The 21,030-nt window shown below is 49.9% G+C and overlaps 1 protein-coding gene across 2 annotated transcripts; it reads right to left on the reverse strand.

Moving 5' to 3' along the window:
• Window positions 1-1,058: 1,058 nt before the first annotated feature.
• Efcab12 (EF-hand calcium binding domain 12) lies at window positions 1,059-20,950 on the reverse strand. Of its 2 annotated transcripts, XM_050148694.1 has the most exons (9): window positions 20,349-20,950; window positions 16,071-16,495; window positions 14,608-14,793; window positions 9,404-9,560; window positions 6,591-6,787; window positions 5,561-5,774; window positions 4,049-4,205; window positions 2,364-2,420; window positions 1,059-1,484 (listed from the first exon to the last, which is right to left on the reverse strand). In XM_050148694.1, exons 1-9 carry the CDS (start codon window positions 20,692-20,694, stop codon window positions 1,226-1,228), a joined length of 1,998 nt encoding a protein of 665 aa, XP_050004651.1. In that variant the 5' UTR covers window positions 20,695-20,950; the 3' UTR covers window positions 1,059-1,225. The 2 variants fall into 2 exon arrangements, 1 of the variants encoding a protein (XP_050004651.1); XR_007592934.1 differs by having other exon boundaries at window positions 1,393-1,484; window positions 2,364-4,205; window positions 5,606-5,774.
• Between the last annotated feature and the right edge of the window lie 80 nt (window positions 20,951-21,030).

Consider the following 21,030-nt stretch of genomic DNA (forward strand, 5'->3'; position numbering starts at 1 on the left):
TGTGAAAAATCTAATTTTAGGAGGATAGAAAACCAAACCAAGGGCTGGAGAGATGGCTCAGTGGTTAAGAGCACTGGCTGCTCTTGCAGAGGACACGGGTTCAGTTCCCAGTGCCTACAAGTTGCCTCACAAACGTGTAACTCCAATCCCAGGGGATCTAGTGCCCTCTTCAGTAAGCACTACATGCATGTGCACATACACATACATACAGGCAAAACACTCAAGCACATAGAATAAATGTTTCTCTGTGTAGCCCTGGCTGTCCTGGAACTCATTCTGTAGACCAGGCTGGCCTTGAACTCAGAGATCTTCCTGCCTCTGCCTCCTGAGTGCTGGGATTAAAGGCATGTACCACCACCACCCGTCAAGAATAAATCTTTTTTTAAAAAGTTAAAACAACCTTGATTGTACAACAGAACAGATGTCACTGGCGATCTTGACAGGAGTTGGGGACAGATACTAGATTGGATGTTTGGCCCCGACAGAAAGTCGGGATGAGAGCGGGAATGCTGACCACTCACTCCGAGGTGCTGCCTGGAAAGGAGAGCAGAGACCCAGAGAAGTAAAGTATCTTTACTTCTGAGACGGCCAGCTAGCAAGAAGCTGGGTGGGACTGGAGCTCTCCTGTGCCGGTGGCTCGCCCGCCCTTTCCAAGGGCTGCTTATCTTACAGGCTGCTGAAGTCAGTGGCCCTTGAAACATGGAAGTGCGTAGCTGATGGCAGCTTACAGAATACATTTCACAAAGCGGAGAGTCTAGCGAGTGAATCATAGGGAAGGCCCATGAGCCAGAGTATGGCTCTGATTTCTGAAGACCCACAGGGTTTGGGGGCCTCGATCTCATGGGGAGGTGAGAGCTGCTGCTACCTCATTTTACGGAGGACACTCCGTCTGTTGCACCCCTGTGGGCACTGGTGTCCCAGGATGAGAGGTGGGAGGTGTCCTGGGGAATCTGTGTCTCGCATACACCTTCAAGTTTCCCAGCCCTGTAGTTGAAAATCAGTTCAGCTAGGCTACAGGTCAGCTCTAACCCGGTTTATTTCAGAAGGGCAGAGGTCATGACAGGGTAGACACACCCACACTCCCAGGCACTGGACACTGGCATCAGGGGACACAGCTCCAGACCGTCCCTGGGAATGTTTCTTTTGTATGGCTCTTTGATCTCTCATGTCTGCAGCTGTGGGCCCCTGGCTGCCCGTCTTCTGGCCCAGCAGCCCCCAGGCCACTCTAGTTGATGGAGTACACCTTGTTTGCATCGTAATAAGCATGGGTCATATAAGCCCAGTCCTTCATGGGCCACCAGTCTTTAGAGTGGTACTTGGCCGGGTAAGTATGGCACGTACGTTGCACACAGCTGAAGATTGCCTGGCTCTGGTCCCTGGCCACAGTGGGCAGGTAGAGCCGCAGCTTGTCCACAAGGTGACCAGGCCAGAAGTAATTGGGGTGGGTGTATGAGGGACCACTGATCCTCTTGGCCTTCAGCTTCCTGGAAAAGGAAGACACAGGGAAGGTTGCTGTGACAGGGAGACCAGGCAGGGCTCCTTCTCAGCAGATCACGTGGGCTGTGAGCATCCTCTGCAGAGTGGAAAGCACTGCACACCTCAGGTCTCCTCACAGTGAGGACCCAGAGGTCTGGAAGTCAAGGTCACGCATCCAGTGAGTGGCTAAGTTCAGGTCCCAGTCATTGCTTCTGAAGTCCAAACTTAATGTGTGCGGTTCTTGCGCTAGATCAGTGGTTCTCAACCTTCCTAAGGATGCGACCCTTTAATACAGTCCCTCATCTTGCAGTGACCCCCCAACCATTAAATTATTTTTGTTGCTACTTTGTAACTAAAATTTTGCTACTCTTATGAATCATAATGTAAGTATCTGTGTTTTCCAGTGTTCTTAGGTGACCCCTGTGAAAGAGTCGTTCAATCCTCTAAGGGGTCATAGCCCACAAGTTGAGAACCACTGTTCTAGAGGATTTGCCCCTCCCTGTTCCCTCCACCTCACCTGTCCCGTGCAGTGCTGGGCCTAAAACCCAGGGCCTCACATGCTCTGGTACCCAGCAACTAAGCTACACCCAGCCCCGGCGGGAAGCATTTGGATATCATGTCTGGAATCTAGCCTCAGGAGGCATCCTCGCTGGGTTCAGCTGCACATGTGGGGCTGTGTGTCGGTATCCTCTCCTATAACTGGGACGTCCAGAGCAACTCAGGCTTGTTGGTGACAACGTAGATGAGTTCACTCATAGGAGGCCCCAGCGCAGACCTGCCTGACTCCCCGCAACAGTCCTAGGATCTCGTCCCATGTGCACAGGTCTCCTAGCTGCCTCTCCTCTCCACCCCTGCCCTCCCAGCAGACACACAGGACCACTACAAACCCCGTAAATTCCTCGAACTCCTTGAAGTGCATTTCCTTGAGTTTCTCTGATGTTTTCCTAGCGGGGAATAGAGAGAGGCATTATTAGGAGAGAGAAACTCCAGGAGCTGGGCCGTGGTGGCACAGACACCTTTAATCCCAGCACTTGGGAAGAAGAGGCAGACGGATCTCTGAGTTCGAGGCCAGCCTGGTCTACAGAGTGAGTTCCAGGACAGTCAGAGCTACACAGAGAAACCCTGTCTTGAAACAAAAAACAAAAAAAAGAAACTCCAGGAATAGTCAGCTTTGGGGAGCAGGTGGGGGCCAATAAGGCGTGCGTTTCTAAGTCTCAGACCGGAGCGCTGAACTTCTTTGTTTTCTGGTAAGGCCCTAGCCATGTCTCCATATACCAAGGCATTGGGCTTAGCCAGGTTGGTGGAGGGTGGAAAACCTTGACTTCTTCATCTGTGGGAGGGAGGCCTCCGAAATAGCTGATATGTTCAGCAACTGGTAGACGCTAAAGCCCAACTCCCGCTCCCCCTTCCAGAGGCCAAGCTTAGTGAGACAAGCGTGGTAAAGACTCACCCGCCATGCCTTACCCAGCATGCATTACTAACTGATCACCGATTCCTTCCCAAGCCCACATATGGCTCAGAATCTCTGGTTTTTTTTTTTTTTTTTTTTTCTTCCAATGCAAAGGATTGAACTCTGTGCCTTGTATACTCTCTACCCCGAGTGCCTGGCCTCAGGATCTTTTACAGTCTGCCCCCTAGTGGTGAGACAGAGCCAATGTCCCTTTAGCGAGGGACCACTCTTTCTCTTTTATACCTGTGGCTGGCCAAACACAACCAAAAATCTCTTTCCTGGATAGCCACCCACTTCCTGGGTTCAAGGCTTAGGAATTGGTGACAGTCAGCCACAGGCTAGAAGGGACACCTCAGAGGCTCTCTAAGCTACTGCCAGCCTGGGTCACGCTCAGCACCTTGCAGGCCACAACTGTCGTGGGCAGACTGCCCCAGTACTCAGAAAACCACTAGAAGTGCAGCGTGACTCATCAGCCACCCTGTGGTCCTTGTCTGATCCTCGTGGTGTGAGATAGTCTTCATCCACTTTGTACATGGAGACGCTAGGGCTCAGGGTGCAGTAGCCTGGCCATTGACTAGAAGCACTGGAGCCTGCCCAGGCATTCTGCCACACCACCCCATCCCTCTGCAGGGTGCTGTCTCGTTCTCCCCTCTGCAGGCACGACTCTTGTTAGCCACAGTAGTTGCCCCCTGCTTAGTCCACCTCTGATGGGAGTGTAGGGGGACCTGACTTGGGCTCACTTCAAAGGAAGTTAATTTCAGAGAACTCAGGCTAGTCTAAGGGTCAGGACGGCCTTTCTTCCCCCCCCCCCCCCCCAGGGGAAGCCTATCTCTTGTTGGAGTGTGCCTGCCACAGGGTGGCAGCGCAGGGAAGGAATTAGTTTCAGCTTCTGCCACCGGGTAGGCTGAACACCCTCTTTCGGTCTTTTCCACTGACCTTATGAGTGTAATAAGCCTGTGGTCAGGAGGGTAGCCTGCAGTCCTAAGACATGCACTAAGGGTGACATTTGGGACTGGCGAGTCAGAAGTGACTAGAGAGGGGCACAGACGCTGGCACTACATGACACCACATGCGTGCCCGTGTCCTAGTCCCTGCAGCTGAAGGGTCAGCCTGAGACTCAGCTTGTCTGTCTTCTTCGCCCCGAGCTTGTGGAGGCCCCGGGTCCCAAATCCAGCCAGGCTGTGGACAATCCTCTCGTCTATATAGTAGCCCCCAGGCTGCCGGATCGGGCGGACTTCTTCTTTCAGAGTAATTATCTTGTCTCCTGGATACAGGAGCGCTGTGGGCAGCAAGGAAGACAGCAGACCCATTAGCCAAAGTTGCCTACTTTAGGGTCACATGGGAATGACTAAAAAAAAAAAAGTTCACACTTCTATTTAAAGATTATTTTTTCTGAGCCATCGAGATGGCTTGGCGAGCAGAGAGGCAAAGTGCATGTGTGGGAGCCCGTTCTCTCTCCGTTTCTGTGAGTCTGGGGACTGCACTTGGTCGTGAGACTTGACGACGAGCGCCTTTGCCCGCTGAGCCGTCTCACTGGCTCTCAGCTTTGTAACATTACACACACTTGCTTATTTATTCTCTCTGTGTGTATGTGTCTATGAGAGAGAGAAGGGAGAAAGAGAGAGAAAGAGAGAGGACAACTTGTGGGGCTGGAGGAGCTGGCTCTCTCTTCCCACTAAATGAGTCCCAAGAATTGGACCTGGGTCATGAGACTTCCCATCAGAGGCCTTTGCCTGCTAGGCTGTCTTGCCAGCCCAACACTTTATTTTTGGATGTTTGTGGGCTCATTGGAAATTGCAAAACACAATAGGGTATAGAGTTCCCCCGAACTTTCCCTCCCACAGCTCCCTGTAATGATCCAGTTCAGTATCAGAAGGGACCTTAGACAACCCTGCTCACCAGGGGATGGAGCGAAACCAGTCTGTACCAGCAAATTCGGGTGGTATTACTTAGCAAGCCTAGGTTGGAGGCAGGAAGATTCAACCAGACTTTACTAGGTTAATTAGACTTACTTATGCATAAGTGTGCTTGCATGAATGTGTGTGTTCAAGTATGTGGGGGGGGGCATAAGCAAGCAATCTACCACTAAGCTCCATTCCCAGCCCTTAGAACTACTTTGTTAACTTTTTTTTTCCCTTGGTTTTTCAAGACAGGGTTTCTCTGTGTAGCTTTGGCCGTCCTGGAACTTGCTCTGTAAACCAGGCTGGCCTTGAAGTCTCAGAGATCTATCTACCTGCTTCTGCCTCCAGAGTACTAGGATTAAAGGCGTGCACCACCACCGCCTGCCTGGCCTTTGTTAACTATTTTGATGGCAGTTTTCTCATGGTTTTGAGTTTGTCGTGTGTGTGTGCGTGTGTGTGTGTGTGTGTGTGTGTGTGTGTCTACATTTCATATGGGTGCATGTACAAGCGTGTGGAGGCAGAGCTCCTAACCCAAATCCTCCCCAACTGCATCTCACCTAAGGAGCCCATGTGTTTCAGAATCCAGCAGTCAGGCCATCTGCCTTCCCTCCTCCTCCCCAGTGTTCCCACCAAAGGCCACAGTGGCTTGGCATGTATGGGGAAGCCAGTGTCAGGCCAACACTACATTAGCCATGGCTCAGGCCTCGGGCTCTCCCTCGAAGCAAGCCCCTACCTCTCATGAGGATGTCTTCAGTCAGCGAGATACCGTAGGACTCACAGAGTTCCCAGCACTGCAGGTAGACCAGGAAGTTATCCGTGCGGGTCATATTAATCAGCTCCTCCATCTCCCCAGAAATGGTGGACGGTAGGCAGTGATCATCAAAGGACTTTGTCCCAGAACGAACCAGGCGGCATCTCTCCACGTATTGGATAGAGGGGAGACAAAGCTGCAGGAGAGGAGAGGATGTCTCTGTGACCTTCATCCTGGCTGCAAGGCAGCAGCACCTCCTCTGCCTCCGTCTGAGAGACCCCCGTTCCCCGTGAGGCTGCAGCTCAGGTTCAAAGGCAGCAGCTTAAAGGTCAAGGTTACCCCTCTGAGGTAACCCCTGAGGGGCTCTGAGCACTAGGCACCAGAGTCCTGGGAATACCGCCTCATACCGGATGTGCCCACGTGGCTGTAATAGCTGTAAAAAAGACACAGTAGCAGTAGAGCCCCAGAAGTGTCCTGTTGAAAAATAGCCTGAGTCTCTGGAGACTCTAAATCAGGTCTAGCCACGTGTGTGTGTGTAATCCTGAGGTAGAAGCCACCTCGCAGTGTGGAGGGGCTGAGAAGTGTTACCCACTGGCTGCCTTTACCTTCTCTCTCTCTCTCTCTCTCTCTTTTTTTTTTTTTTTTTAAGACAGATTCTCAATATGTGGCTCTAGCTGGCCTGGAACTCACTGTGTAGACCGGGCTGGCCTCAAACTCACAAAGAATCTGCCTGCCTCTGCCTCCCAAGCACTAGGATTAAAGGCGTGTGTCTCATTTGGATTTTTTTTTTTTTGAGACAGGGTCCTTCTATGTAGTCCAGGCTGGTCTCAAACTCATAATCCTTTGACTAGACTTCCTGGGTGCTGGGATGATAGGGGTGTTTCATTACACCCAGCTGCATACTGCACAGATGACAGACAGGGGCTGAGGGGAGGTGAGACCCTCACCTCAGTCAGTGCCTAGTCTTGAATCCTGGCCTGCCCAGCCCCCTAAGCCTGTGCTAAAGAGGTACCTTGTTTTGCCTCCGCCTCTCTCGGTACCGCTTGCCCACATCCTCCATGTCCTCGTCTGTCATGGGCCGCCTCTCCATCTTTGTATCAACCTCAGGTACCTTTAGCAGGTCCATCTTGGGGGGCTGTGGGGTTGTGACAGCCTGCCGCTTTGGGGGGTAACGCTTCAGGGATGCTCTCTTCCTAGTCAGACTGAAATCTAGAATTGGAAGAAAAGATGGAAAGACTAAGAGGGCGCCCAGTGGTGGAACTCAGCCTAATGCCATTGAGCAGATGCCAGCAAGCTCTTCTGCCCCCTTCCCATATGTCCAGCCGGTGCCCACCTGAAGGGCACTGCGAATTTGTCCCCTCCACTGCTATGAAGTCCCCCATCTGCCTACCCCACACCCCTTCCTGCTCCTTTCTCACTCATTCTTGCCACCTTGTTCCTACCAAGCGGCAAACCCTTATATCATGGTAGCCAAGCATGGTGGCGCGCGCCTTTAATCTCAGCACCGGGGAGGCAGAGGCAGGCGGATCTCTGTGAGTTTAATGCCAGCCTGGTCTACAGAGTGAGTTCTAGGACAGCTAAGACTGTGACACAGGGGAAAAAAGATGTCTCCAAAAACAAAAGCAAACAAAAATGTAAACAAGATCAACTCATGATCCCGTCTTCCCAGGGAACTCAGACTCATTTCCCTGGACCACAAAGACCTGCTGGAATCTGTTTCAGCTGCCATCCCTCGTCCTGTAGTCATCCCTCACCCATGCCACACTCACTTCCTGTACCCGTCTCAGGCCCTTGACCTGGGCAGTTCTGCCAGCCTTGGGTCCCTCTGCAGACACTGACGGTGCAGACCGACACCTACCACTCAGGGGCTTTATCTGACTACCATCCTGGCCCTCCCTCCAGTTGTCTCCCAGGCATCCATCCCTGCGGACATCACCTTGTCACGTGCCAGCAGATGGCGGCAGGGTTTGGACTAGTCCACTGCAGTCTCCCAGTTCCCACAAGTGGGCCTAGCTTTTGGAAGATACTTCTAAAACGGGGACCAATGAAAGGATTCGGACACCATGCCATCATCCTGGTGGCAGCCTCATGCTGAGGTGAAATCTTGGTCTCACCTCCTCCTGAGACTCCAGACAAGAAGTTCAGCCTCTCTGGACGTTTGCTTATGCCATGGAAACCAAATGTATTGACCTTAACCTCCAGACAGGCAGGATACTGTGTTGTGCAAATGTGACCAGTCCATATGGTGCCCGGGAAATGCAGGTTCCTCCTCTTCTTTGAGTCTAGGTGCCCAGAGGCTTGTTCTTTTAGATAAACCAAGAGACCACTAAGTCTACCTGTCTTGTCCACTGCCACCCTCCAGAAGCATGTGTACTGACTATGCTGAAGTAGCACCAGCCAACAGATAAATGCTGCCCGCCTCCAAGTCAGGATAAGGGGGATTTTTTAAAAATATTTATTTGTTTGTTTATTTATTTATTTATTTATTATGTATACAATATTCTGTCTGTATGTATGCCTGTAGGCCAGAAGAGGGCACCAGACCTCATTACAGATGGTTGTGAGCCACCATGTGGTTGCCGGGAATTGAACTCGGGACCTTTGGAAGAGCAGGCAATGCTCTTAACCACTGAGCCATCTCTCCAGCCCCAGGGGGATTTTTTTATAAGCATGGTGGGGGGGCCATCTGTGTGTTGACATCCTTTGACTATAGACAGCTATTATTGCTGAGTGCTGTGCTCCAGCGGCTCCAGCTAGCTGTGAGATCACAGCAGCTCTGGGCATTCATAAGACTGGGAGGTGCGGGGGTGGAAGAGTGCAACCCAGAGGAGGAGCTGACCCTGGGCCATCAAAGCTGTAGGGGTGGGGGTGGGGGGTGAAAGGAGCTGGAAGCTGGGATAAGGAGTGTTGCAGCTGCCAGTGGTTCCCCTGCCTCCGTCCAACAATAATAAACTAAAAAAGAAGAGGACCTGAGGGGTATCAATTAGTTGGTAAAGTGCTCACCTAATGCACTAGTCTCTGAGTTTAGCACCAGCACCACATAAAAACTAGGCATGGTGGCATATACCTGTATCCCGGCATTTGGGAGGCAGAGGCAGGCAGATCTCTGTGAGTTCGAGGCCAGCCTGATCTACAGAGTGAGTTCCAGGCCAGTCAGAGCTGTGTAGAGAGACTGTGTCACAAAATGAGCAAAAAGATACAGGCATGTGTTGTAAATTCGTGGCCCACATATTAGAGAGTCCTTTCTCGTTTGTCTCTTGCTGCTTTTGGACAGATGTAGCCCACAAGCACGTGAGGGTGAACGGAACGATCACAGCCTCCCTGCTTACAACATCCGTGATGACAGAAAGCCCACACCAGCTAACTCCAAATGTCTTCGTTCAGTTTCCAAGCAACACATTTTAGTTAACCTTTCCCTTTTTGTTCCTTTACTTTCTCAGATAAGGTCTCCTGCATCGCACACTAACCTCAAACACTCTACATAGCCAAGGATGACCTTGAACTTCTGATTCTCCCACTCTACCCGACTGCTAGAATTGTGGATGTGTGCCACCATGCTTGGTGTATGCAGTGCTGGGGATGGCATCCAGGGCTTTGAACACGCTAGACAAGCACTCTGCCAACTGCCCTGCATTCCCAATCCTGTTTGTTTTAAATCAATCATTCATGTCCCTCTAAGGACAGAGGCTGGGCCCTTGAGAAAATGTCTGCTTCCTCATTGACAAAGCTTGGCAAACCTATGGCAAGCCAGAGGAGGAGGTGCCACTTGAGGATGTAAATGCTGGGGAGAGCCAGCCTGACTCTGAGGGCAGAGAGGACACGCACACTCCCTGGCAGTGGGCATGGTACTTTTCTGCTGGGACAGTGACCACTGCTTGTAGGTGCTGGCCAAGGCATCGATGGTGATGGCGTTCTGCTTCCCGAGAGTGCCGAGGTAGATGACGATGTCCTCCAGCTCCTGGTTCTTCAGAGGAACTCCAATCTGTGGAGGCACAAGAGTGTACTGAGGCCCACCTCACCCTTACCAACAGGCTTGGCCAACCGGCTCAACCTCCAACTCCTTGCTGCCACAGGAGCGCAGAACCTTGCCAGATCCTCAAGTGTACTCTGCAATTTATCATGTCCTGGTTTTGCCCACGCAGCTCCCTCCTTCTGCCTCAAAAACTCCTATCCCTCCTTTAACACCTAGGCCAGATAGGCCTCCATTTTTACTAAGTCTTTTTCAGTTGATTAACATACTAGATAGGATAAAAGTCATACACCCATCTTTCTCCATGGGGAACAAGTATGCCTGCCCCGACCGAAGTATCAGAGACCTATACATCTTTTTCTTTTGAGGATGTGATGGTTATTCTTGTTGTCAACTTGACTACATCTGGAATTAACTTGAGTTTACCCCAACTCAACTGGGTACACCTGTGAGGGATTTTTATTAATTGAATCATTTGACGTGGGAGGATACACAACTAATCCAGACCTTTTGAGGTAGGAAGATCCACCTTTAATCTGGGCCACACCTTCCCTGACAGCCTATATAAAGGACGTGGAAGAAGGAAGCTTGCTCTCTCTCTGCCTGCTTTCCCTTGCTCTCACTGGTAGGTCTATTCCTTCACTGACTTTAGAGGCTACTTCTTTCTTTGGAATTTTGGCATATACCGAAGACCAGCTGAGATGCCCAGCCTTGCGGACTGAACAACCACTGGATTCTTGGACCTTCCATCGGGAGACTGTTGGAATAGCTGGACTATAACCTGTAAGCTGCTCTAACAGATACCGTACATATGTATATATTGCTCAGTTCTGTTTCTCTAGAGAACCCTGACTAATACAAAGGACAATAGACAACCCTGGAGGTATGCAGTGCCTACCAGAAACACCAAAGGTTTAGAAAGAAAAGTTTGAAAGGAAACATAATTGTGAGTATAATTTTGTCTCGTTATTCTCTTTAGACAATAGTTAGTCATTGTTGAACTGTCCTTGGTCCAGCTCAGAACTGTCCTAGTGCTAAAGGACTTCATATTTAAACATTTTAAAAAGATTAGCCAGGTGTGATGGCTCATACATTTAATCCCAGCATTTGGGAGACAGAGACAGAAAGATCTCTGTGAGTTCAAGGCCAGCCTGGGCTCCAGTGAGTTCCAGAACAGCCAGGGCTACACAGAGAAACCTTGTCTTGAAAAAAATTTTATGTATAGAGTATTTTGCCTGTATGTATGTAAGTGCACCATATGCATGCCCAGTGTCCAAAGAGGTTCAACAAGGGTATCAGATACCTGGAACTGGAGTTGCAGGGGATTGTGAGCTGTTGTGTGGCTGTTGGAAACCAAACCTCGGTCCTTTGAAAGAGCAGTAAATGGTCTTAACTGCTAAGCCATCTCTCCCAGCCCAGGATTTAATATTATACTGATTTTTTTTGTTTTGGTAGTTGAAGACATTTACTTTTAAAAAAATGTTTTGGATGTTCATATAATTATATTTCATAAAAATGTTTGAACATTGGTTAATTGAAACAGTAAGTCAGGATATTGTTCAGTAGTAGCAAGCTTGCTAGGATATGCAAGGTGCCGAGTTCACGCCCCAGCTGGAGAGACCAAAGAAGACCTAGAGAAATAGCTCAGCAGGTAAGAATGGGTGCTTCTCTTGCAGAGGACTTGACTTTGGCTCCTAATACCCACATCTGGCTGGCTGTTCACAGACATCTGTAACTTCAGCTCCAAGGACCTGATGCCCTCTTTTGGCTTCTGCAGGCTCCAACACACATGTGCACATGTTCTCACACAGGCGCACACATACACATAATCAAAAATAAGAAAAAAATGGGGGGAGGGGCTGGAGAGATGGCTCAGAGGTTAAGAGCACTGGCTGCTCTTCCAGAGGTCCTGAGTTCAATTCCCAGCAACCACATGGTGGCTCACAACCATCTGTAAAGAGATCTGGCACCATCTCCTGGTGAGTATATATATAATAAATAAATTAAAAAAAAGAAAAAAGAAAAAAATGGGATCTGGCCAGTGGTAGCAAACACCTTTAATACCGGTACTTGGGAGGCAGAGGCAGATGAATCTCTGTGAGTTAAGAAGAGGCCAGCCTGGTCTACAGAGTGAATTCCAGGACAGCCAGGGCTGTTACACAGAAAAACCCCAAACAAGCAAACAAATAAATAAATGAATAAAATTTAAAAGAGGGTAGGAGAGTTGGCAGCAGTTAAGAGGGCTCACTGCTCTTGCAGAGGACCTCAGTTCCGTTCCTAGCTCCTATGTGGTGGCTCACAACCATCTGTAACTCCAGTTCTAGGGGATCTGATGCCCTCTTCTGGCCTCTGAGGTCACTGCAGCCATATGGTGTGAATTAGGCAGAAGTTCATAGGCAGGAAATACATGTGAATAAATCAATTAAAAAGATATAGGTGCTGGGCGATGGTGGCGCACGCCTTTAATCCCAGCACTCAGAAGGCAGAGGCAGGTGGATCTCTCTGTGAGTTCAAGGCCAGCCTGGTCTACAGAGTGAGTTCTGGGACAGTCTCCAAGGCTACAGAGAAACCCTGTCTCAAAAACAAACAAACAAAAGTAATACAAAATAAAATGTAACAATGTCTGCTTTTTTTTTTTTTTTTTTTGGTTTTTCGAGACAGGGTTTCTCTGTGGCTTTGGAGCCTGTCCTGGAACTAGCTCTTGTAGACCAGGCTGGTCTCGAACTCACAAAGATCCGCCTGCCTCTGCCTCCCGAGTGCTGGGATTAAAGGCGTGCACCACCAGCGCCCGGCACAATGTCTGCTTTTTAAGGGCATTGATGTGAGCCACAGTATTATACAGTAAATGTACAGCTGACAGATTCACCGACAAACCCGCAAGTGTACCACTTATGGGGAACCCGATTTGCAGAGCTTCGGGAACACTTGTCTTTTGGATAGTCACTGTCAGTTCTGTAAAAATCTTGTGAAAGCATGACATTTCTCCCTTCCATAGTGGGATTCATCCCAAAATATCCCAGCAGTATTTAAATCATTCTTTAAACTGGACTTTTCCTGTACTGGCAACTGTATACCTTACCCCACACTGTGGGGCCCTGGCGTGAAAGCATTAACTCAGGCAAACCTTTGTTTGTAGCCAAATCTACATAAAGCTGGTCCCCCACAATTATCCTTATTGACAGGACTCACTGACAAGAAAGGAGCCCTGAGCAGAGAGACGGTATGTCTGCTCTTACTGATAAACAGGTCTGAGTGGCTCTAAATTCTCTGGCAGCCAACTCAGGAGAGTATTGCCTACTGGTCTCTGCTCCCCCTTAACACTCTATTAATATACTGTACTTATTCAGCTTTCATTTGACATAAAGTCTTTTTTTTAAAGATTTATTTATTTATTATGTATACAGTGTTCTGCCTGCATGTGTACCTGCACTCTCCAGAAGAGGGCAGCAGATCTCATTACAGATGGCTGTGAGCCTCCATGTGGTTGCTGGGAATTGAACTCAGGACCTCTGGAAGAACAGTCAGTGAGAGCTCTTAACCTCTGAGCCATTGCTCCAGCCCCCTTGACATAAGGTCTTAGTCTAGGAAATTAACTGTTTGTACTTTTACCCCTAAAATATACAGGAAAAAAGTTTGGGGCGCTAACCAGCCCCAGAGGAAAAAAATTCCTTCTCACCTGGGTGCCAGTGGATACAGCACCCCAGGGCTAAACTCCATCCTTATCCTCCTGGTATCTGCCGGGGAGCTTCACAACCACGCCCCTCCTGAGACATAAGGTGCCTACCTTGTCAGTCTTTTATCCATCCTGTTAGCTCTAACAGGATGCGTGCTTGGTATCATTGTTATTTACCAGAAAATGGCTGTCTATGTGGATATAACAACTGGAAACCCTGTGGAAAGGGAACCACATCGAGGAGGAACATCGAGAGGGAAACATCAAGAGAGCATCGGAGAGAGCATAACAAGAATAAGTGGGACATGCTGAAAAGACCTCCGTGGGCTGGTTTATTTCACTTCCACTCAGATCCTATTAGTCAGCTCTCACCCGATACAGTGATCCTTCTGAATCCTGAGAGGCTTAGGGGGGTTAACTCCCCAGCATAAACGTACATCAACAGCGCATCTTGATTTGAAGATACACGTTTAATTCATCTAAGCTGGCAAGCTTTTTCTAGAAGAATCTAGACGTGTTTTAGGCTTTGTGAGTCACAGGGCCTCTGCCATTGTAACCTGAAAGTATCCATAGCTGTGCACAGATGAATGAGGGTGGACTGTGCTCAACAGAAGTGTAGTTTTGTTTTTCCAAAGAGGCAGGCTGGAGTTAACGCACGGGCCCAGATCCTGCATTACACTAACAGAACTTTCAAAGATGACAGAAATCTCTACCCTAACTGGTCCAGTCGAGGAGCCACTTACCACATGTGGCAGGATGGTTAATATCGAATGTCAGTGTGACAGGATGTGGGATTGTCTAGGAGACAAACCTTCAGGCACACTTGTGAGGGGTTATTTAGATTAAGGTAGCCTTGGGGCATACCCGTGGGCCCCCTGATGTGGGTGTTGGGAATTGCACTCCGCTGAGCCATCTCTCTATCACCAGGTACGGTATTGGCTTTTGCTTGTCACTAGTGGTACCATGACAGGGCCATGTACATGCTGAACGCAGGCTCTACCACTGAGCTGCACCCCGGAGCATCACAGAGGGTTTTGTTGTTTGTCTTCTGTGTGCTTGTGTGTATATTTGTGTGCCACGTGCATGCAGTTCACGTGGAAGTCAGAAGAGGGCATCAGATCCTCAGGAAGTGGGGTTAAGGTGATTGTGAGCTGCTGTGTGGGTGCTGGAAATGGAACCCTGGTCCTCCACAAGAGCCATCTCTCCCGTTAGCCTGGTGCAGAGGTGGTTTTAAGGCTGTAATCTGACTGTGATTGTGCCATGTCTCCCAGTGTGGCTCTGCAAGTATAAGGCTGGTCGTGTGGAGCCCTGTGTTTGCCCCTCAGGACCCTAGAGCCTCACGGAGGGAGGACACACCCCAGGCCCCGCTGAGAAGTTCATACTTACTGCCTTTAGAGCCATGATAAATTCCTCCCTGGAGATGCGCTGGTTCTCACCCCGCTCCACCTTGCTAAATACCTCCAGGATCTTGATCTTTCGGGTCCTCAGGTAGGCGTACAAGTCCGCCAGGATAGAGGGCTTGGGCAGTCGCAGCTGGGGTATAGGCTGATGAACAGGTTTGGGAACTTTGCCCTGAAAGAGGGAAAAGTGAGGCAGATATGGGACTGCTTAGATGTACATATTCCTAGCCCTCTAGTTAATCTCACTTCACAACCCAAAGAGGGACAGAAGGGGAGGATGTGCTATGTCTTTGTCCTTGTTTTCAGTGTGGCTACATTGAATAAATCTCCTTTATCATGTTCTTTATCATTATGATGTTCTTTTTTTAAATATTTATTTATTATGTATACAATAATATTCTGTCTGTATGTCTGCAGGTCAGAAGAGGGCAACAGACCTCATTACAGATGGTTGTGAGCCACCATGTGGTTGCCGGGAATTGAACTCAGGACCTTTGGAAGAGCAGACAATGTTCTTAACCACTGAGCCATCTCTCCAGCCCTCCTCATTATGATGTTTTTTTTATCATTAATCAGGATGCTTTAATTGACCTATTGAGGATGGGCGACTGAACCTCGCTTCTCAGAGTACAAGTGACTCTGAGTGATTTAATAAATACAGTTTCTGTGTGGTTATTATTTCAGGTCTAAGCTAGCCAGGTGGCTAGGAAGGACAAGGGACCCTTCCTCCTACAGGTAATGACATCAGCAAGGTGGCCCTCTCCACCCTAACCTCAGTTGTGTCCTCAAACTAGCCCACAAGGACTGGTTAGTACGGCCTCTCCAGCAGACAGGTCAAGATTGACTGCCAGTGTGCCCTAGCTGGGGTGCTTATAAAACCCTTCATGTGTTCTCAGACAGAATCCCTTTCCCATCCCATGGTGCAGGCGGTCCTCAGCAGCTCATTCTGACACAGTGCAATGTCAAGACCAGGGCCTAAGGCACTACGCCTCCCTGGCTCTCTATCCCGGAAGGCTCACTCTGGGGGCAGCCAGCCTTCTTATTGTGAGGGCTTGTCTGCAGCCTCTGGGAGGTCCCTAAGGGAGGCAGTGAAGCCTCTGCACAATAGCCCTTTGAACGAGCTTAGAAGGCAGTCCGTCTTCCTGGACTGGTCAAGTCTGAAGCTGTCTTCAGGTCCACAGTCTCATGATATAGAGACAAAGCCTCCCAGCTCGATTGTACTGAGATTCCAGAGTGACAGACATCGCTGTCTGCAATAATAGTATTTCTTTAAGTCCCACTGGGGTATTGGCTGTGCAGCGACAGGGAACTCATACACTTTCCTTTGGGGACTTGCTTTTGCTCCTTTGAAGAAAAGGGGCAAAGCACCTCGTCCTGTCTAATAAAAGGAAGCAAAATGACAACAGACTCCCAAAGCCTCAGCATCTTCTGGCCATCGGGGCTTCTTACCTTGGGTCTCCTGATTGAAATGAAGGTATCTTTGGAGGCTTTTTGCTCATGGCGGATCATGAGCAGAACCTTGGCCTCTGACGGTGTGATGCTGGGCTTATTCTCCAGCCATGTCTTGACATCGCCAAACGACTCCAGCTGCCTCCGGAGCCTTGCCCTCTGGCTCAACCAGACCTTTCTGTCCACAGGTGGCTCTTGGATGTCTTCAATATCCAGAGCTTTGAAGCTAGGTATAGGTGGAGGGGGAGCTTGAGGAGGCCTTGTGGCATGGGCTGGCACCTGGTCCTTGGTCCCAGGAACAATGATGATCCGCCTGCGGCTCTGTGGCAGGTGGAAGTCTTTCTCTTTCAACTGCCTGAAGCAGTGGGCAATGACCAGCTCAGGATTGAAGACAGGATGGCGGCTAGTTTCATAGATGTCCTCACCTATGGAGGTGTAAGACGGGAAGGCCCCGTGGGAGAAGAGGGTTGCAGGTGAGTTCCTTTTAGGAAGTGGACTCACAGGAGCCAGGGAAAGGGAAACTGTGGTAGGTGCTGGCTGTGTGTCAGGGTGTCTGGTCCCTGCCTGGCTCTATCACTGCGTCACTATGGTGAAGAAAACAGAGTGTTAGCTAATGTGACCTGCATGCCAACAGATGGAACAAAGACTTCTCACTGTCTCCGACTCTTACTATACTCTGCTTGAGCTCAGAAGACTTGGAACTGGTCTGACCAGCCTAGGCACCACAGCGCCCTCTGGTGGGAGCAAAAGATCTGATTCAGAGAGCTTGGGTCTAAGTGCAGCTGGCCGGCTTTCTGCTCAGTCTGCGGCTCACTTTCTTCTGTAAGATGGGGATAATGGATACCTAATTTATTAGGCGATGGAGGTGTTTATTAGAGTTGATTTGTACATAAGTGTGCTGCTATCTATGTATCTACTATGCACACTTACATACACACATCTTTGTTCACTACATACAAGTTCTCGTCTTCATGGTGCTAAGACTTGAACCCCGGGCCTAATGCTTGCTGAAGAAGTGCTGAGCCACTGCTCCACATCCCTAAACCCCTAACTTGTAATGTCATGGCAGGTGGGTAGGTGAGATTGCTCAGTGGATAAAGGCGCTGGCTGCCAAGGTGGACAGCCTGTGTTCAATCTCTGGAACCCACATGGTAGAAGAACACAGACTCCCACAAATTGTCCTTTGACCACACCTGCACCATGGCCCAAGCTGTCCTATGCCTGTTGAAATAAATAAGTGTGAAAAAAAAATTAGGAAGTTGGAGAGATGGCTCAGTGGTTAAAAGCACTGGCCACTCTTCCAGAGGATCAGGTTCAGTTCCCAGCACCTACATGGTAGCACACAACCATCTGTAACTCCAGTTCCAGAGGGTCCGCCACCCTTCTTTGGCCCCTAAGAGCACTGCACACACACTGTTCTCTGACACACATGCAGACAAAACACCCATATGCATAAAAGCTATAGCAGCCCCTTCGCTGTGGTTAATGGAGACGGTTACATCCAGGGGCCGAGTCATCTTCTTTCCAAGAACGGACTGTCAGAACTGTCTCACGAACCTGCCTTCTGCCGTACACTTTTCTAGAACCTGGCCTGTGGGGAAGTCTGTGGTGTGTTTTCTTGGTTGATGATTGACATGGGAGGGCCCCAGTTCACTGTGGGTGGTGCTATCTCTGGGCTGGTGGTCCTGGGTTCCATAAGAAAGCAGGCTGAGCAAGCTGTAAGGAGCAAGACAGTAAGCATTACCCCTCCATGGCCTCTGCATCAGCTCCTGCCCTGACTTCCCGGAGTGATGATCTATAAGCTATAACTTCTCAAGTTGCTCTTGGTCATGATGTTTAACCATGGCAATAGAGCAGTAATCAAGACACCATTGCAAGCACTCAGAGCTGCACACTGGTGGCCCTCACCCTGCTGGACACTCTACTTAGGAGCCTGGCCTCCTCAGCTTGCAGTGCCTCCCTACATTTCCTCTCAGCTCAGTTCATTTCATAACTGCTTGAGGGGGGCCTTCCTGTTTGAGAATCCTGGTGCAAACGCCTTGTTGTTTTTCTAGTAAACAGCTCCACAAAGACCATGACCTTGTCCGTGTCTGCACTATCCTCTGCTGGAGTCTTGGCTCCGCCACAGGCTTACCTGTAAAGGGAACTTAGTAAACAGTTCCTGGATGACAGATGTAGACATGGGGTTGGCGCTAAGACTGGCCACATTTTTCAGGTAGAGACACTAAAGCCCACAGAGACCCCAAGTCCCCAGGGTTGATTACTAACAGAGCTCAATTAGCCTGACAGACAAGTTCTTTTGTTTCAGGATTTCTTTTCAATTTCTGGGTATGAATGTTTTGTGTGAACATATATGTGTGTACCGCAGGAGTGCAGGGCCAACAGAGGCCAGAAGAAGGTGTTGAGATCCCTGGAACTGGAATTATAACTGGTTGTGAACCTCCATGTGGGTGCTGGGAACCGAACTCGGGGTCCTCTGCAAGAGCAAGTGCTCTTGACCACTGCACCGTCTCTCAGGCCCCAGAGTCAAGCTCTTAGCGAGTTCCTGTTACCCAGCTGTCACTTGATCCTCATATCTCAAGACTTTCATTTCTAAATGGTTTATGCCACCCCCATCCCCCACAACCCAGTGCTAGGGATTGGATACAGAGCAATCTCACTGCCCCCTTGCCTGTATTGGTATCACCAGATCTGACTGGCTCACGGCACAGGCAGCCCAGCTCACACACATGTGCCCCAACCCTGCCCCAACTCCTTCACCTCATTATCTCTAACTTGCTTTTCAGTCTCCTCAGCTCTTCTTTCCCACTCCCTTGGGTTCCCTCCAGCCCCCGCATTTAGTCTCACCACAGCATCATTTGGGCCAGGGTCTCACCAGGTAGGCCAGGATGCCCCACTTTCCCAGATGCTGGGATGGCAGGCTTTCCTCACCAAGGCTGGCTTTAGAGTGCTCTTGGAGTTAACACCCCTCCTGCCATGGTCTAAAGCTTTCGCCCCTCTTCCCCCTTATGATTTCCCATCCGCATTATCCCCTTGTCTACACTACTCCTTTCTGCTAAGCCATGTCTCCTTGCTCCTTGCCTGGCCCCTGGGTTCCATTTATCAAGTTGCTGTGTTCCTCAAAGGGCGTAGTGTTCCTTGAGGCTTCCCGCCCTGTGGTTCACAGTATGGGTGTGGTGGTTTAATTAAGGATGGCCCCCATAGGCTCGTCACCAGGGAATGGAACTGTTTGAAAGGACTGGGAGGTGTGGTCTTGTTGGAGGTGGGCTTTGAGGTTTTTGTTTTCTTTTGAGAAAGGGTTTCTTTGTGTGGCCCTGGCTGTCCTGGAGCTCTGTTGATCAGGCTGGCCCCAGACTCACAGAGATCCGCCTGCCTCTGCCTCCTGAGTGCTGGGATTAAAGGCGTGTGCCACCACCGCTGGGTGGCATTGAGGTTTTAAAAGCCCACACTAGGTTTAGTCTCTCTGCTCGTCCATCAGGGTATGGCTCTCAGCTACTTTTCCAGCATCTTGGCTGCCGGCCGCCATGCGCCCTTACCATGATGATAACGGACTAAGCCTCTGAAACAGTTAGCCAGCCCCCACTAAATGCTTTCTTTTCTAAGAGCTGCCTTACGAGCTGTGCCTCTCCTGCACTAGAACAACCACTAAGAGGACAGGCACCAGCCCAGACGCTCACTGCCCATTCTTCATGGCACTTCTTCCTAGTGCTCTTCCACCCACAGGAGGTGGTCCCTGCAGTGACAGGGTGAGGCTGCCATTTTGTCAAGATCGGGAAGGAAAAGCACTGAGTTCCAGCTCCTGCCCAGGTCAAGTGTGCTCTCTGACGTCAATGGCTGTCACTGACTGGCTTTGCTTCTGTTTGTACATTCCCAGGGACACAAAAAACTTCACCATGGACCCCGAATGCTGGAAAAGACTCTGTTCACTGACCCAAATGTGTTTCCTGGGAGCACCTGCCTGAGGGTCCTAACTGGTCTCAGAAAACACACTCCTTCTTTAATGGCTCACATCTCTCAGCTGCTGCCTCCCTTTCTGGCCACCATCCTGGGCTCCTGTTGTCCTGCTCACTCTGAAGCATCAACGCATTCCACTGGACAGCCACTTTCTCCCACTCACTCTGCGCTGAGGACCCCCGTTCCAGCACAGCCATGCATCTAGCTGCTCTGAAAACATCCCACTCCAATAGTTTACAGGGTTGTAGGTGTCCCCTGGTTCCAGTGCCATCTAACCAGGTCCCCCAGACACTCTGTATCTTTATGAAAAGTACCCTCACTTACCAAAGTCTGAGGGTGTCAAGCTGAACGTCACCCGACTGCACCTTTTCTCCTCGGCTTTCTGGGGCTCCCCTAGCCTGGCTCCTCTCTTTTGCTTTCCAGTGTATTTGACCAGGGTTTCTGCCAGACCCTGACTATGTGCCGGGGAAAGATGGCCAGCATTACTCTTTGAAGCTTTAGACAGGTCGGGAGGAGGCTTGCTGAGGACTTGGGTCTTCAGGCCCACCTGCCTCACATCTCTTCTCGTCTGTCTGTGTCCTCCACTTTTCAAATTGCAGCTCTTTGCCGAGAACTTTCCTGGGAACTGACAGCCAACTTCTCCAGGTCTCTTCTTCAATATTGGACGCATTGTTGCTCAACCCAGAAATATGCAGGATCCCAGGTACAAAAGCCCCGGCTCTGATTCCAAGCCAGGGGACTCGGCTGCTCCTTGAGCTAAGTCCGGGCATGGGAATCCTGGAAGAGTTAGTGACCTTCTCCAGAACTCCTGGCAACCCTTCTGGCAGAGCTGAGACGGCACAATGAGGCTTCCAGCCTTTCCTAATGGCTCTGCTGCGGCGAGTCAGAGGGTTCCTGCAGATGGCGCTGTGGAGCAGGCTACTGGTTTAGCCATTTGGTGCATATCAGTTTCAAGTTTTGCAAAAGGTAATCCAAGTTGCTGAGTAAGCCCCGTTGTCATAACTAC

This window comes from Alexandromys fortis, unplaced genomic scaffold (genome assembly GCF_014885135.2).
Source record: "Alexandromys fortis isolate MF-2015 unplaced genomic scaffold, M_Fortis_MF-2015_v1.1 scaffold_59, whole genome shotgun sequence".
NCBI classification, from domain to species: domain Eukaryota; kingdom Metazoa; phylum Chordata; class Mammalia; order Rodentia; family Cricetidae; genus Alexandromys; species Alexandromys fortis.

Coding starts and splice junctions, on each gene's coding strand:
- Efcab12 (XM_050148694.1), bottom strand. CDS start 20,694: ATGCGTCCAATATTGAAGAAGAGACCTGGAGAAGTTGGCTGTCAGTTC. Junction 9,561..14,607: donor TTATCATGGCTCTAAAGGCA/GTAAGTATGAAC, acceptor GTGCCTCCACAG/ATTGGAGTTCCTCTGAAGAA. Junction 2,421..4,048: donor GGGGCGAAGAAGACAGACAA/GCTGAGTCTCAG, acceptor ATTCCCCGCTAG/GAAAACATCAGAGAAACTCA.